The sequence below is a fragment of the Thunnus maccoyii genome, chromosome 4 (assembly GCF_910596095.1).
Source record: "Thunnus maccoyii chromosome 4, fThuMac1.1, whole genome shotgun sequence".
NCBI lineage: Eukaryota > Metazoa > Chordata > Actinopteri > Scombriformes > Scombridae > Thunnus > Thunnus maccoyii.
The window spans coordinates 25,960,295-25,976,629 of record NC_056536.1 but is presented as its reverse complement, the minus strand read 5'-3'; the positions used below and the strand labels follow the sequence as shown (position 1 = coordinate 25,976,629).

Here is a 16,335-nt window from a genome sequence, read left to right as displayed (position 1 = left end):
ACTACACGAGGACTCTCTTTACAGCAAGATCTGAAAACATCCTTTTTGTTAGCAGTGTAAATACCCCTCGAGGAGGAAACTTCGAGTGTGGCTGTAAAGCACCGTTTTAATGTAGCTGCACTTTTGAGTATTTACATTTTATGCATAATGGTTACATCTACTCCGCTACGTTTTAGGAGAAAATATTTGACTTTTTACTACACTGCATTTAACTGAGAGCTTTGCAGATCAGCATGTTTACCTGACGGTATATAAAATAGTAAAAATTTGTTTCTCTAGCTCTGCAATTATTCAGTAATATAATATATATATATACATATATATATATATAAATAAGTACATTTTGCTGATAGTGCGTCTGTACTTTTATGTCTTTACATTTTACTTGTAAATGTAAGTATTTTTACATTGTTGTATAACTATCTCTGCTTAAAGGATAAAGGTGTAAATTATATATATTTTTCTTATTGGCAACAAATCTCATGTACAGAGCCAAACCAAAAATGAACCCATCCTACCTACGAGTATAGTGTGTGTGTGTCTCCAAAGCCTGAAATAACTTATTCTCTCTGTGCCATAAACTTCCATTGTTGTCCAGAAGCTGTTGCACTACATGACATGTTCCTTCAGCACGAAGGGTTTGGGCACATTAGTTTGTCTTACACAGAACTGGTCTGTGGAGACTGAAAATATGATCACGTGCACAAACTCTTTGTGCTAAAGGAACATGTCACCCGGTGCAGCGGTGTGCCTGACTGATTTTAATCAATTTTGGACACCAACAGATGCCTACGACACAGACGAATACGATATATCAGACTTTGAATACACCACACACAGTTCTTGTAAGTAGGATGAGTTCATTGTAGGTTTGCCTCTGCACATGAGATTTGCTCACGATAAGAAAAATATAGAAAATCGCCAGCTATATCCTTTAAAGGAGTAAATCAGCAATGTAGTAGTACACTTCCATGAAGTTGAGCGACTTGCAAGGGACAGATTAAACAAAGAACGTTCAGAATCAAAGCAGCAGAGGCGGAGATATTACGATTTTTAGTCCATAATGTGGGTCAAATTCCCCCAAAAACACTGGATCCTACATTTCCCATAATGCAACTCAACAGTATCTTTCATTAAATCTTTCCTGACTGGTGTGTGTCACTGTCTTTCAAACTTGATTGCAGGGTTTCTGTTATAAATTTGTAGTCTTCAAGCTCCCCCAGAGCCGCAGAAGACATTTAATGATAGTACTAATAGTAATAACAGTTGATTTTACACATAAAACAAAATGATCTTCATGTGTAAAATTGATGGAGTACCCTTTTAAATAAAGCATCTGAATACTTCCACCACTGCAAACTATGCACACTAGAACATGTTCAGGGCTTTTGTAAGTAGAAATATTTCATCAGTGGGATGGAGGCGATGCCGTGTTTGGACAAGAGAAGCTGCCGTACTACTGAGTTAATCCAGAGGTTAGCAGGGTGCAGGTCAGAGAGTAAGTAGGTGGGTGTGAAAATGCTGTCATCAGGCTCGTGTATTTAAGTAAGGGTTGTTTTTTTTTTTATTATTATTTTTGAATGTGGGGTAGCTCAGTGCCAGACAAACCCTCGCTGCGGCCCTCCAGGACAGGAGTTGTCCTCCTCGTGGTGAAGGGGAAGCTCTCAGTGGGGGATTGTGTGCGTAATTACAGCAGTTTTGCCTCATTAGGAGCGAGGAGTCGTGACCCTGCCTACAGGTCCGACAGCTGCACCGCTCGGATGGTGCTGCCGAGAGATGATCTATAGTCTCTCTGCTGAAGGGATGCGAGGAGAGATATCCGAGTCCTGTGTCCTGTTAGATCTGTGTATGTGTGTTTTTTAACCAGTGATGGAAGTATTTAGGTCCTCTACTTGGGTTTAGTTATAATAATAATACTAATAATCCTAATAATACTAATACGGTTATTATCAACAATATGTATGTATGTATATCAAAAGTGAAAGTACTCATTAGGCAGAAAATGACCCCTGTAGGTGTTAAATTATTGTATAATAGAGCTGCAGCAATTAGATTATTAAATGATTAGTCAATCAATAGAAAATTAGTCTGCAGCTATTTTTACTGAATAATTGTTTTAGTTATTTTTTTAAGCAAAAATGCCAAATATTTGCTGGTTCCAGCTTCTCAAATGTGAGCATTTGAAGTTTTTCTGTGTCATACATGACAGTCGACTGAATTTCTTTTGGATTTCGTTGATCAGAGAGCTCTAGAGATCTGTGAGCTCTAAGAAATGATTTTGACATTTTATAGACAAACCGATTAGTTGATAGATTGATAGTCATTAGTTGCAGCCCTATTGTATAATATTATTGTGTTATGGTGGTCCCAGGATAAATCTTAGGGGTCACCGGATGAGTAACGGTATAAAGAAAAAAATCTGTTACAGAAAGTAGTTCATTTTTTTCTTGCATTTCTCTAATTTTTGCTTTTTTCTTGTGAAATACCAGAGACTTTCACTCCCTCCGCCTCTAAAAATCCTCCAGATACATAACATACTAGATTGGTTGACTTCTTATGGCCTCTAAAAACCATTAAATGAGAGAAATCCAGATGGAAAATCAATGCTCGCAACACATGACCAGGGGGGTCCCAATTAGATATTGCTTCATTTTAAGGGGTCACGAGTCATAAAGGTTGCAACTACCATTGTAGCTGCACAAGATGCAGGAAATTGTAGCTGATTTTTATTCTGTTTGGTAGTTTACTCTATGATAAAGCATCATATTTTATAAGTGCATTGTTTTGTATGTAAAATCTGCATCTGTGAAGTAAAGTTGTCTTAAGTAAAACAGCATAAAATGGCAACACTTGAGTACAAATACCTGAAAATTGTGCTTAAGTAGCACTTGAGGAAATGTACTTCCACCACTGGTTTTGTCAAGTGATCTTTGTAGAGGAATAGTCCTGTGCACCTTGCATTCATGGATGTTTTCACATCTGAAAGCAGTTTGCAGTAACAACAAACCGGGAGATTCACATCTAAAAACGAAAACCTTACAAAATCAGCAGTGTTGAGATGTTTCCTCCCCTGAGGGATGCGAAGCCCTGGAGCTCATCCTGCATGCAGGCCAGTCCTGAGAGAAGACACAACACAAGACCTAAATGATGAAATGAAATGAAATAGCATGCAAAGACCTCGGCCACACACACACACACAAACACACATAGACTGACACAGACACACACACAGACATGTTTTGCTGTATTTGACGAGCTGTTGATGGAGTGTTGAGCTGCTCATCATTCGGTCGGGGTGGGGCTTTTTGTCCAGCGCTCCGTTGTCTGAGTCAGGATGGAGAGATGAGGACGGGGCATCCCACTCACCCTCTGCACGGCCGGAGACACTGCTGCGCTGCTGTCATGGCAACAGCAGCAGTCACCACCGCCAGCATGGGCCTATAATGCACAGGCCAGGAGGAGTCACACACAGGCTGCAAACACACACACACACACACACACACACACTCACACAGAGACAAACACAGACACACACAGGCAGAAAACTACACATTCAAGGCCTCCTCAAGACAAATAATGATCCTGAATGTGTTCAGTTTGTTGGTTCTTCCTCAAACATCTGCACACACATCTGCAGAAAGACACTTAAAGCTTTTTATGGCTTGATAGATATTTCTGCTCTTGTCTCTTCATGCATGAAAGAAGACAGATACAAATAATCCTTAAAAGTCTTTTTTTTTTTCTATTTACTAGGACAGATGTTGAAATGATGAGAATTTAAATCACCTTCAAACAAGCTTTTTTAACTCTCTAAACTATTTTATATCCAAATATACATCCACACAGAAGAGTTAAATCATCTTTTTTCGGGGTTGATATCACAATAGCACCAAAAAAAAAGCTTGATTCCAGCCTTTATTATAGGAAGAATCAAATTTGAAGAGAAATGTTATTGTTTTTAGTGGATTTTTACCCACATTTTTTTTTATTAATCTACGCATTCACTGACTACCTGCATCTGCAAAAAAAAAAAAGTGTTTCCCATTTGCAAATAAACGATTAAAACATTATTAATGTTTTCTGACATATCCTTATCTAAGAAATCCTGCCCCCACCCTCTCTCACCTGCCTCGTCGCCAAATCGGACATTTTCTCTCTGCGGCTGGGCAACATAACACTACTTGTGAACCTGCAGGCTTTTTTTTTTTTGTTGGTGCAAATTGAGTCAGTTAGCAGCGTAATGCAGAGATGAGTGTGCTTTCTTTTTTTTACGGGATATACTGAGAGAGCAGACAATACGAGCGCAGATCCCATTCAAACAGGTGTGAGGAGCAGGAACAATCCCAGGTGGCGCATGTTGATCGGATATGTGGTCGTATAGGAGAGCAGATTGTGAGCATCTTTGCGCTTTTCTTTTTTTTTTTTTTTTTAAGGGCTGAGCAACCCGCATCTGAAAATAGTGTTGGCTGTTAGAAAGTAGGTCGATAGGAACTGAGAGCAACGTTTGTTTCCACGCTTTTGTCTGTGTTCTTTGTTGTTTAGCGAGGACTGTGAGGTTTTTTTTCTCTCTCAAAGCCTACCCTGTTAGTGAAGAGCGTTTTACGCACAGGTGGGAGATACCCGCTCAGCATAGGACAGCCCCCCTCTCTGCTCCTCAGCCGATGATTTGAGGAAGTGACATTTTTCACCGCTGCAGTTCGGGACAGCACTGCTCCTCTGCAAACAGGTGTGCTGCTTGTCCGGGTCACTTCTGCTGGGGAAACCACGGGGGGAGGAGGATAAGCGTCCCAGAATCTGAACCAAGCCGCCGCCTGGACGCGGGACAGCGGGGGGACCAGAGGAGGAAAAGATCAACCCTGCTCAAGTGTGGTCTTTATTAGCTCGGGCTGTTTGAACGGGTTCAGACAGAAAGAGAGAGAGAGAGAGAAAGAGAGAGAGAGGGAGAGAGAGAGAGAGAGCGAGAGAGAGGGGGAGCGATGGCAACGAAAAAGGCGTGCGTGGATGCGCCCAAAAGGAGCCGGAGTCCGGTCGTGTTGGAGGCGGAGATGTTCAGTGAATTTCAGGACTGGTGTCTCCGGACTTATGGAGACTCCGGTAAAACAAAGACCGTCACCCGGCGAAAATATAACAAAATCATGCAGACACTGTTGCAGAACGACGAGTCGGATGGCGTGTATGTCGACAACAGCCACATCAACGCCAAATTCAAATTTTGGGTGAAGTCTAAAGGATTTCAGGTCGGGACCAACGTTTTGGGAGAGCACAACAAGAAAGGAGCTCCAGGGAAACCCGTGCTATATGTCCCGGTCAAGTCAACGGTAAAGTGTGTGCGTGTGCATGTGTAGGCTATGTGTGTGTGTGTGTGTGTGTGTGTATGTGTGTGTCTGTGTGTCTGTGTGTGTGTGTGTATGACAGGGGGAACGTGCATGTACACGCGCACGAGATGTCCCGTTGCCGCCTATAAGTTGTCGTTAGGCCTATTTCAGGCTGCACACATGCACCTGACACATGAATAAAATGACAACTTATAATGTTTTGTCGTCCCGGCTCGCCCTCATCTTTCCCGATAAAGCTTCACTTTGTCCACATCCCAACCAGAACAGCCCTACTCTCATCCCTTGCTGCCATAGCAACGCCGGTGCCTCCTGGCAATCGCAATTGTGAAAGGTAGGCTATCATGCATAGCCATCTCGCCAGTGAGGTTGAAGTCCTGTCAGCGGCACGCTGCCGGGTGCAAAGCACGAGATAATTGACTATTGACAACATTTTGTTTGAACCGTGTTGTTCAGGTCTCGTGTAGCCCGGTGTGGTGATGCTGTGTGCGTGTGTGTGTTTGTGTGCGCGCGCGCGTGTGTGTGGATGCAACGGCATGTTGTGTGGTTCGGGTATGTCAGGGTGCTCCGGTGTGCCTCTCGAGGGAGGTCAGACTATTAACTAGCAACTTAGAAGATGTCAGATACATCTTTTCTGCTGTGAGGCTCAGCAGGTTGATTGTCAGCGATTCATCAAACGACACGCGCCCTCACTGTCCCATCTACAGCCGAGCAAAACGGGCACGAGTCCGTGCGTCGGCGAGATTCATCTGTCGTCCTTTGACAGAGCAAATATGTTTTTCTAAAATACGCAAATATCTGTTTCAGAAAAAAAATGTGATTGTGTGGCAGACAGTCTTAGTGTTTGCACCCCACTTTTCATTGTCCTGGGCAGGATGCGGATCGGCTCGCAGGCACTCGTTGCTCTGGCAACACCTGTGTAGTCCAGGATAGTCTGCTGCTGCCGCATTTTATTGTGTTCCGACGTTAAGCTCCACCAGCCCATTTAAGACTTTGCAAGAGAAACATTTTAAAATGAAATTGTACATTTGATGGAGGGTGGCAGCTGTGCGTAATTGGTGACCACGTGAGGGGCGGCGGAAACAAAAGGGTCTGCTCGGGACTGATAGCGACATACGCCCACAGTTAGTGCTCAGACTTCACTTCTACATGTCTCTGAAGGGTGCTGAGGTGATTTTTTTTTTTTTTTTCTGTAAAATGAAAGTCAGGTGACCACAAGTCCCACTGATCACTGAGGCTGCAGGTGTGTTGACGGTTAAATAACACATTCTGCATTTTGAAGGATGAACATGTAGATGATGAACTGTCAGCAGTGCCCCAGCCGCTCTCTGTGTGAGCGCGTGCGTGTGTGCGCATGTGCACGCGCGTCCATGTCTCTGTATGGTGTTTGGGCCTGCTGTGCCAGCAAAGAGACAACCACCATTTTAAATAAGCGCCTTCAGGGAATAATCTCCCCCCCTCCCCACCCGCCCTGCTGGGACAGAGTCTCTCTGGACCTCAAAGAGCAGAAACACGCTGTACGTTAACAAACCAGAGCAGATATTGGCACAGATTAGAGATTGAATCCTTTGATTTTGGTTGAATAGCACTGATCCCTCCACAGGTGTTACACCTGTGTGAATGCACAATTTAGATTTAGGCCAACTGCCTTCACAAAACTCCTCTAATCTCCACTCAATATTATGTTTCCCTCTGGGCGAGAGGGCAGGTGTGATCTGTCTCTGCAGGTGCAGATGGTGCCTGAAATGTGTTGTTGATTAGCTTTTGTATGTAGCTCTTGTCATTTATTGTTGATATAAATCCTTAAATGGACTCTTCTTATCTGTAAAACATTCTTCAGGTCAGTTTTGTTGTCTGTTAGGTTAATCTAACATTGGCTGAGCTGAAATAATTCTCAGAGGGCAGGTTTTGGCTCCACGAGAGGCTGAGGAAGGCAAAAAAGAGAAGCTTACTATTTATTTGAGAGGAGGGCACACGCTTTGGAGCTAATATCATAAGGCAGGGGGAAACCTCCCCCTGACTCAGCTCCACTTGGGAAATTTAAACAACAAACAAAACATCAGCCAACACAAGCTGCTTCTAATGATGAGTCAGAAGCAACAAATCAACCAATTTATATGCATGTGACTGTAACTGTATTACAATGCAGGATTTTTTTTTTTATCCTGCTTGTGTTCCTGGGCTTTATAAATAGGCTGTCCTGGGCCAAGGGAGAAGTGACACACACACACACACATATATACACGAGCAGACGTACAAACACACACACACATGGTCACTGCCTCGTCGTGCGGCTGCAGGGCCGGGGGCGTGTCTCTGGAGCCGGAGCATTGGAAGCCCCGCTGCAGCTGCTCCCAGGGTGTGCCAAGTTTCTGTATGGGGACAGGCATGGGGCTAAATGACGGGAGGCTGGGTGGGGGTAGGGATGGATGGTGGCTGATGTGCAGACAGAGAAGGTCTCTTCTGTGTGTCAGTGGAAGCATACAAGGCGGCTTCAGTGTTTGACGGGACAGAAAGGCAGGGCACAGTAGCAGCGAACAGTAGTGCACAGACTGCTTCTTTTCAAGCCGGACACACAGAATTATTTCTTTCTGTGTGTGTGTGTGTGTTTTTCTGTCCGTCTCTCTTTCCTCTATGCCCGTGTTGTCTCGCCCTCTTTCTGCACAACTTGGAGCTCAGAGAATCCAGCAGCCCTCAGTGTGTGGAGATGCAACCTCGTTTAGCTCTCATTATGTCCTGATTAGAGGACGCTACAGAGGAGGAGGAGGGGGGGGGGATCGGACCAGAAACAGACACAGATGCACCACAGAACTGCACACGATATAAGCACGAACGAGCGAGGAGAGTCAGAGTGCACCCAATCTCAAAAGAAACGCTTTAAACGCCCTGTGCATTTCCCTCTCGGCTGACACGGGCATTGTACTGAAAAATTTGAAATATTGCGAGCTGTTGCTTTTTTGTTGCCATGTCAACTGAAATCTGTAAATATCTCTCTGTTCGTCTCTCGCAACCAGGTACTGGCGGACCTGCTCTCACATACAGACACATGTAACAGTTCAGAAACACTTGGCATGACGTTTAAAAGTGCTTGAATCGTGCTCGCGGGGCGTGCTGTCACACAGTTATGAATCCAATCAACATCAGCTTTCATATTTTAACTTGTATGATTGGTTCAAGTACAAGACAGAAAATAAATAAGAGTCTTAGAGCTGAAACATTTAGTTAACTGGCAACTACTGTGATCATTTCTGTCATTTTTTTAATAGCAAAAACACCAAACATCCTCTGATTCCAGCTTCTCAAATGCTGTTTTTCTTTGTCATTCATAGTAAACTGAATATCTGTGTGTTTTGGACTGTTGGTCACATAAAACAAGGCATTTAAGATGCCTCCTTCATGGGCTTCAGGACGTAAAAATGTACATTTTTTCAGTATTTTATGACATTTTATTCACCAAATGATGAATGGAGAAATTAACCTGCAGATTAATCAATAATGAAAACGTTAGTTAGCTGCAGCCCTAAAGTGTCCCATTCATTCCAGTGACAGGACAGGAGACAATTAAACAGGACTGTTTGAGAAAGAGGTGAGCATTTAACACAAAATGAAGGTGTTTCTCGGGACGTCCCCCCCCCCCGTCTCCTCTGTTAGAAATCAGAAACCTCTATTCTCAATCTGAGTGTTTAAAAATGGGCCCTAAATGTTTGCGCCTCGCCATCAGATGGGAAGAGGAACATCATCATTATTATCTGATTAATTAGTCCACATTTCCCCTGAGAGCTCCTCTTTTGTGGTCGTGCCACAGAGTCAAAAGAATACTGGCCCTATTATTCAACAGCATTTGCATTAATGCTATTTTTGCATGGCGAATCTCCCGAGCTTTTGTCCAGTGTTTTTGTTTCGTCCCGCTCTCCGCCGGCACTTATTAGGGGCAACACATGGGCTCGCACTCATGGGTTCAAACAGCAAACGCTCACGAGAATCACCTACTGTAGCTGCTCTGAAGTCAATGATGGGAGGATTTACCTGAGCACGGATGACTTGTTTTCATGAATTTCGGAGCACTTAAAGGTGTAGATGTGTCTGTCTGAGGGTCGAGAAAACACTTCTTTGTTAAATTAGACTCAAACTGAGATCCATAAAGACGCGAGTCGACGTCAGTATCTGTTAATTTGGTAATTTCTGCTGTGACTTATTGTAGACGGGTGACAAAATACATGCCTGGCGTATGTGGTAGTTTGTGCGTGTATGTGTGCTCGTACAAAGAGGGGGTCGCTGATCGCATGCTCTGTGTTTCCTCCCTTCAGCACCCTCTCTGTTGCCATGGAGAGGCCGTTCTTTGCTTTCCCATAGGAGGAGAAATTAACACCATTTTTAACTGGCCTGGGGGCCTCCCCCCTGTGTGGGAGATAGTCTGAGTTCTGCTCCACACACACACACACGCACACACATGTACACACACATGCACACACAGAGAGAGAGAGAGAGAGAGAGAATCTTTAAGACGGCAATAATCTTCCTACCACACCGCTACTGTCATTTTTAATACCTTTCCAAGGCCAACATTTAACGAACTGGGACAGTATGATAATAGCTTGAAAATGGCGAAATGGACTCTGATGTGATGATGTATGTGCGAGTCATTTACATACCATTTTGAGTCAGTGACTGGAACGTCAACAGTGCCAGTCTCCGGGCCGGTGGGACTGTCTGTGTCTCCGGCTCGGTGGGATATTAGGAATGTCACACACTCTATCAAATAATGTTCATCAAGGGAAACACACACACACACACAGACACTAACGTCGGACAGAGGGTTAGAGCTCGGTGCACCTAATGTGGATTTAATGATGAGGCTTTATGAATTGAAGCAGAGAGGAGAGGATGATGATGAGAAGAAAAGACGGAGGGATGAAGAAATAGAAGGGTGGCGGGGGGGGACAGTGTTAGAAAAGATTGTGGACACTGTGGAGGTAATAATTGCTTTTATCCCAGTTTTTTTTTTTTTTTGTCATATGAACCTTTATCTTCAACTATCTGCCCTTTGGCACATGCGCACACATACACATACACACCCACACCCACGCACACACACACACACACACAGGAGATACAAGATTGTCCCATTTACATGTCCATTAGCCAGTTGATAGATTTACGGAGGGGAAATGGGGCTTTAAAAGATGACCTGTTGTCACATCTGCAGTGAGATAATCTGAGTCATGAGTACTGTTGACACAGCCATCTTTACATCCTCCTTTCTGGATGCGCACACACACGCACACACGCACATACACACGCACACACACACAAACATAAACACGCAGAATGGGCCGATATTAGCTATTAAGCTTTATTGTTATGAGCTTATATGTTATGTATGTAAATGACAGGAAACTGAAGCACAGAAATCACAAACGTATGTTTTGAAACACCAGAAAGTAGTGACAACTTTATTTTTTAACTGTAAAATAAGATAAGATGTACTTTATTGGCTCTGAGGGGAAATTTGTCTCAGGCTCGAGTGTCTGGAAACTACAAGGTACATATAATATCGGCACATAATCTCCATATGTACATGACACCAAACAGACACCGTTCTTCAAACAATGAAGCGAAATTACCTGTGATCAGTAAAGTGTCAGATCATAAATAAAAGATTTAAAAATAAATAAAAATGTGAAAATCAGATGTGCAAAGGAGGCAGTATCCATGAATTAGATATCCAATTACATGTCAAAGATATTTTTTAGTTCATTTTGGTTCATATACAGATGACAACGAGTCAATTATTGCTCAGTTTAACAATTATAAAGCCAAAGGATGTGTTATAAGTATCAACTTGATATTCACTCAGTGAAGCCTTACTAAAGAAAAGAGAGAAAACAGAGCAAATCAGATTGAGAGAGTTTGTTTTTTAAAGCGTATTGGATCTTAATGGTTGGGACACTAGTTTTAGTCCAGTATATGGTATCCAGTTACATAAAACTAGTTAAATAACGTCCTGCTTTGTGCATTTCCTGGTTAAAAAAGAACAAAACAACAAAATTGAAAACAAATTCAAGTGACTTTATCAAAAATGTGTAAAGAAAATTGTGTAAAATTGATTGATTATTAGATTTTTTTAAAACTCTCAAATATCAATATCAGTATTGGCCTCAATAATCCTGTATCGGTCTGGCTGTAACACACACACACACACACACACACACACACACACACACACACACACACACACACACACACACACACACACACACAGCCACCTTACAAAATAAAAAACTTTGCACTTTGGCTCGACTTTACAAGTTAAGTTGGAAAGACTCCATGAGTGGAAACTTTAAGACATCACAATAAAAGCGCTGGAGGGCATTTTCTTGGAAGGTGAGCATGAGATATTTTATTACTGTTTATAAGTGTGGAAAATGTTCCCCCCTAACAGGGACTAGTTACTGGAGAGGAACCAGTAACAAACTACACAAACACATTCTTTATGTGTCCAATACTGAAACCCTTCTGAGAAGAGGTTGAGAAAACTAGAAAATAATTTGGGGGATTAATTTAGGAGGATAAAATCAGATAAAATCAGCTGACGTGCATCTTTTTTAACATATCACGTGTGACGAGGACACAGAAACAGCCAAATTCACCAACACTAAATTCATGGTTATCAACAATAGAACAAATTTTGGACATGGAAACGTTAACTTTTACAATCAGAGACCCGTAAAATAACATATTATTTCAATCTAGCCCAAGATTCACAGTAAACAGGTACTCCTCCCCCATCCCAAACCCAATCCCCCTTTTTTTCTGAGTTATTTTCCATTATCTATTAATTTAACTTGTATTAAAAGTATAAAAATGTGCAATGGACTCTGAAGTATACAGCTGTCTGGAAGAAGATGAAAGAAACGTTGCAATTAAGTATTTTTAAAAAGTTAAGTTCAACGCTAAATTTCTGCTTCTTGATATTTTTGTATGTTAGTGTTTATCTGTTCACCCGTGGAGCTAATTTCTTGTGTGATGCCTCTCCTCTCGCTCTCTGCCGGCCTGTCTTTGTGACCCAGCTGCTTCCCGTGAACCCCCCCCCCTCCTCCCCTCCCCTCCCCTCCCCTTCACCTCCTCCCCTCCCCTTCACCTCCTCCTCCTGACCTGCCTGTGTGCAGGACTGCTCCTCTCCTCCCCATCAGCGACTCTCTGCTACAGTGTGTGTGTGTGTTTGTGTGTGTGTGTGTGTGTGACTGCCAGCGGGGGTGGGGGCCGCCGACTCAACCCCTCCAGTCTCCTAGCAACAGAGCGGTTTGGTGCGGGACAGGGAGAGCGCGGTGAGGATGGGGGCTGGTTGTACAGTGGCTGGGGAGAGCAAAGTCCTACGGGATTAGAAAGATAGAGAGAAGGAGGAAAGGAGAGAGGAGGGCGAGAGTTTTTTTTTTTTTTGCGGTGCTGTGTTCATGATGTGTTGTTGCCGATTAGGGATGCTGACATGTCTCCTTTGCTCTTTAAAAACGGCACGCTGGTGCTGATGAGACCAAATATCTACAGCGCCATTCAACAGCTGTTCTCCTCTGAGATGCTACAGCTACAAGCTCTGCCCGTAGACATGTACTGCGCTTAAACACACACATAGCACACACACACACACACACTCAAAGCATGTTGAGTTGAGAGGTGAATCTTTAACTCCCTGTTGTTGACTTGCGTTTACATGGTAAAGAGCTTATCTAGAGACGGTGAAGGGGAGGGGGGGGGGGGGGCGGGGGGCGAGAGAGAGAAGGCCTTCAGGTAACAGGACTGAGGTGGTGTTTAGTGAAAGAAATGAAGTCTTTGATTGGATGTTGTTTACTTGAGTCGCAGTCAGGCACAAGAACATTGCAAATACTGGTCCCAGATTCAAATGCATGCATGGCAAAACAACAAAATCACCAAGTCTGGGCTGCGATGTGGTGTGTATGTTGCTTTTTCTTTCAGTAGTAGGTGTGTATGTCGGATATTTCTCTTTTTTTTTTTTTTAGTAGAATCCAGTGAAGGATGTGGGTGCACTGCACACCCCACAGTTGTATGAGATTATCTAAATCCAGCGTGAATGGACCTGACACCATTGTCCCAAGCAGCAGCAGCAGCAGCAGCAGCAGCATCGGCAGCAGCGGCGGCGGCGGCGGTGGTAGTGGTGGTGGTGGTGGTGATGTCACCGGAGGGAATGATGATGATACCTCGATAGATTACAGCTGTGATGATGAGGTGGAGGATCGCTATTATTTCATTTATTATCATTACATTTAGTCCATGCTGACAGGGGAGAGTGGCTGGGAAGAGAGAGAGAGAGAGAGGGAGAGAGAGAGAGAGGGAGAGGGCCGGATTAAAACAAACCCGCTCTGTGAGCTGGTTTTAGTTGCCATGGCAACGATCATTACCTTGCACTTGGGAGAGCAGGAGCAAGGAGAGGGAAAGAGAGGGGGGTTGAGGGGGAGAAAGAAAGAAAGAAAGAAAGGGAGGAAGACGGGACGGAGGTAGGGGGGATGAAGACACGGAGGCAGGAGAGAGGATGCAGTTTGGAGGAGGAAACGAGGAAATGAAATGTCAGATCCCGGGAACAGCGCAGAAATGTCAAGGAGGGAGGGAGGGAAGAGTGTGATTCCTCAATGCCAGGGGACAACTTTTTGAACTCGGGACCCTCCTCTCACACAAACAGGGAAAGAGCACTCCCCACCTAGAACCTAATCTCCAGAAAATGTCAGCGCGTGTCTCATATCTGTGTGGAAGAGGTGGACTCATGAAAAAAACCTAATTAAATGGCCAAATCCATTTGTTCCATTTCATGCTTGCTGGGCTACTTCATGTTTAAAATATCAGAAATATAATGATAAGATCTGGAGGTGGTAAGCGGGGGGGGGGATGCAAAGTGTTGACTGTTTATAAGGAGGGGATGAAAGAGTTACTTCGAGGTAAAAAAAAAAAAAAAAAAAAAAAACCTGCAAGAGTAGGGAAGGAAAGCCCGTTGCGGTGCTGCGGATGGAGGCCGTTGTCCTGGCGATCCCACTTCTCTGGTGTGTCACATGACCCTTTGCCCAGCACACCTGCCCGGGAGAAATCAGTGGCAGTTTCTATGGCGACAGGGTCAGCAGTACGGGAGGCAGGATAGCTGCCAGAGGTGGTGGTAGGAGGGACTGTTGGTCTTGTACAGTGTCGGTGGTGTTATTTTTAAACATTGCAGAGATGAGGTGATGGTTGCCGACCCAGCCGGGGCCGAGACTTCTCCACCTGAGAGAGAAATTTACAGACAGAGTGACTGCTGGACAAAACAAGGCAGGTTGTTTCAGTTTTTTTTTTTTTTTTTTTTTTTTTTTTAGTGCTGGTGAGGACACCTTGTGCAAGCATGTATGCGTGTCTGTAACCACATGACCTATGACTCATGTGCCTTAAAGATCTATCCCGCTCACATCACATGGCTGCAGGAATCTCCATGTGCAGCCAAAATATCAGGAATCCTCCGCTGTCGATGATACACACACATCATTCGTTTTATCCCTGCGAGCCTGAGGCGGGACATTAAACTAAACTCCAGTCTCTCTGTTTGTGTTTCAGTGTTCAGATGGGAATTCGGCCCAAGACAACTCCTCCCTGAAGCGTGTAGCCGTGGTCGAAGACTTCTTTGACATCATCTATGCCATGCATGTGGAAATGGGTGCCGACCCGGGCCGAGCACCCAAACACGCAGGCCAGAAGAAGACCTACAAAGCTGTGAGTAAATCCAACCAGGTGCTTGAAGAGTGAAGCTAAACTCGCAAACACTGTTCCTTGTCAATACCGAGCATGTTGACAGTAAAAACATCCAAGTCAACATTAAAAGCATCATATTAGTTCCTTCTCGTCTCTGTCTATCCGTCTATAGGCCGATCTAGTGGTGTGAAAAGTGGCAAAGCAAAGAAGGTGGATGGTTTGCACATTGAGCCCCAGCTGGTTACAAGTGCAGGACAAAAAAAACAAAAAACAGCACACATACACACATAAAAAAAAGAAAGAAATTTGGAAGCTTTTCAACCTACAAGGTCTGATCAGGCAAACGTGAACATGTGAGCAATAAACAGGATACATATACAGACAAAAAAATGACAGCTCCACCTACAGTTTGGAGATCAGATCATAAAAAATAAACTCATTATTCCCAAACAAGTTTACTACGCACTCATGAAGGACTGTAACCCATTACAGGACATATATGATACACATTTTCTGTCAGTCGGTCCACTATTTTGGCCCAAACTATTGGATGGACTGCTATGAAATTTTGTTCAGATATTCATGGTGCCCAGAGGATGAATCCTACTTACTTTGTTGTTCCTCTAGCGCCACCAGCAGGTTGATATTTGGGGTTTTGAGGGAAATGTCTCAACAATTATTGGATGGATTGTCATGCAATTTGGTTCCGATATTCCTGCCCCTCTTGGGATGATAGTAATCACTTTGATGATCATTAAGTCAAAACTTTAATTTGTCCAATACTTATATGACTTAACACTGGCAAAACAAAAATGTACTTTGTGTTTAGTGACAAATAGCAAATCTTAGCATGCTAACATGCTAAAATAAGATTGGTGGACATTGTAAACAACATGCTTGGATCGTCACTGTGAGTATGTTAGCATGCTAAAGATAGCATTTAGCTCAAGGCATCACTGTACAGCCTTATGGAGCTGCTGTCATGGCTATAAATTCTTAAGCTTGTCCTAACATTTATTTATTTTTTTTATAAAAAAAGAAGGAAACAAATACATACAATTTAGAGATGTCGTGTCTTGGGATCTCCTAATTGTAGGTGGAACTCTCACTTTTTTGTCTGTAGCCTGCTTTTTTTTTCACATGGATGTTTTCCTGATGGAGACCTGGAAGGTTGAAACGTTGCAATCAATAAAAACATCTTTTTCGTGAGCTTGCAAATGTGTTTGTGGACTCTTCCTCTCTCCTTTTCATTGCTGTCAACAGTGGCCCAGAGCTGGAAAGG

General features: G+C 43.5%; 1 protein-coding gene across 4 annotated transcripts in view; it reads left to right on the top strand.

The window, feature by feature from the left end:
- The window catches only part of LOC121895195 (nucleolar protein 4-like), a 54,709-nt gene that overhangs the window by 25,485 nt on the left and 12,889 nt on the right, over nucleotides 1-16,335 (top strand). For 2 of the 4 annotated variants that reach the window (XM_042408136.1, XM_042408134.1), the window contains exon 2: nucleotides 14,919-15,074. In XM_042408136.1, coding sequence (XP_042264070.1) covers nucleotides 15,003-15,074 — 72 coding nt within the window. In that variant the 5' untranslated portion in view covers nucleotides 14,919-15,002. Of the gene's footprint in view, nucleotides 1-4,941; nucleotides 5,319-14,566; nucleotides 14,640-14,918; nucleotides 15,075-16,335 lie in introns of those variants that run through there. The other 2 variants (XM_042408133.1, XM_042408135.1) reach the window with 2 other exon arrangements.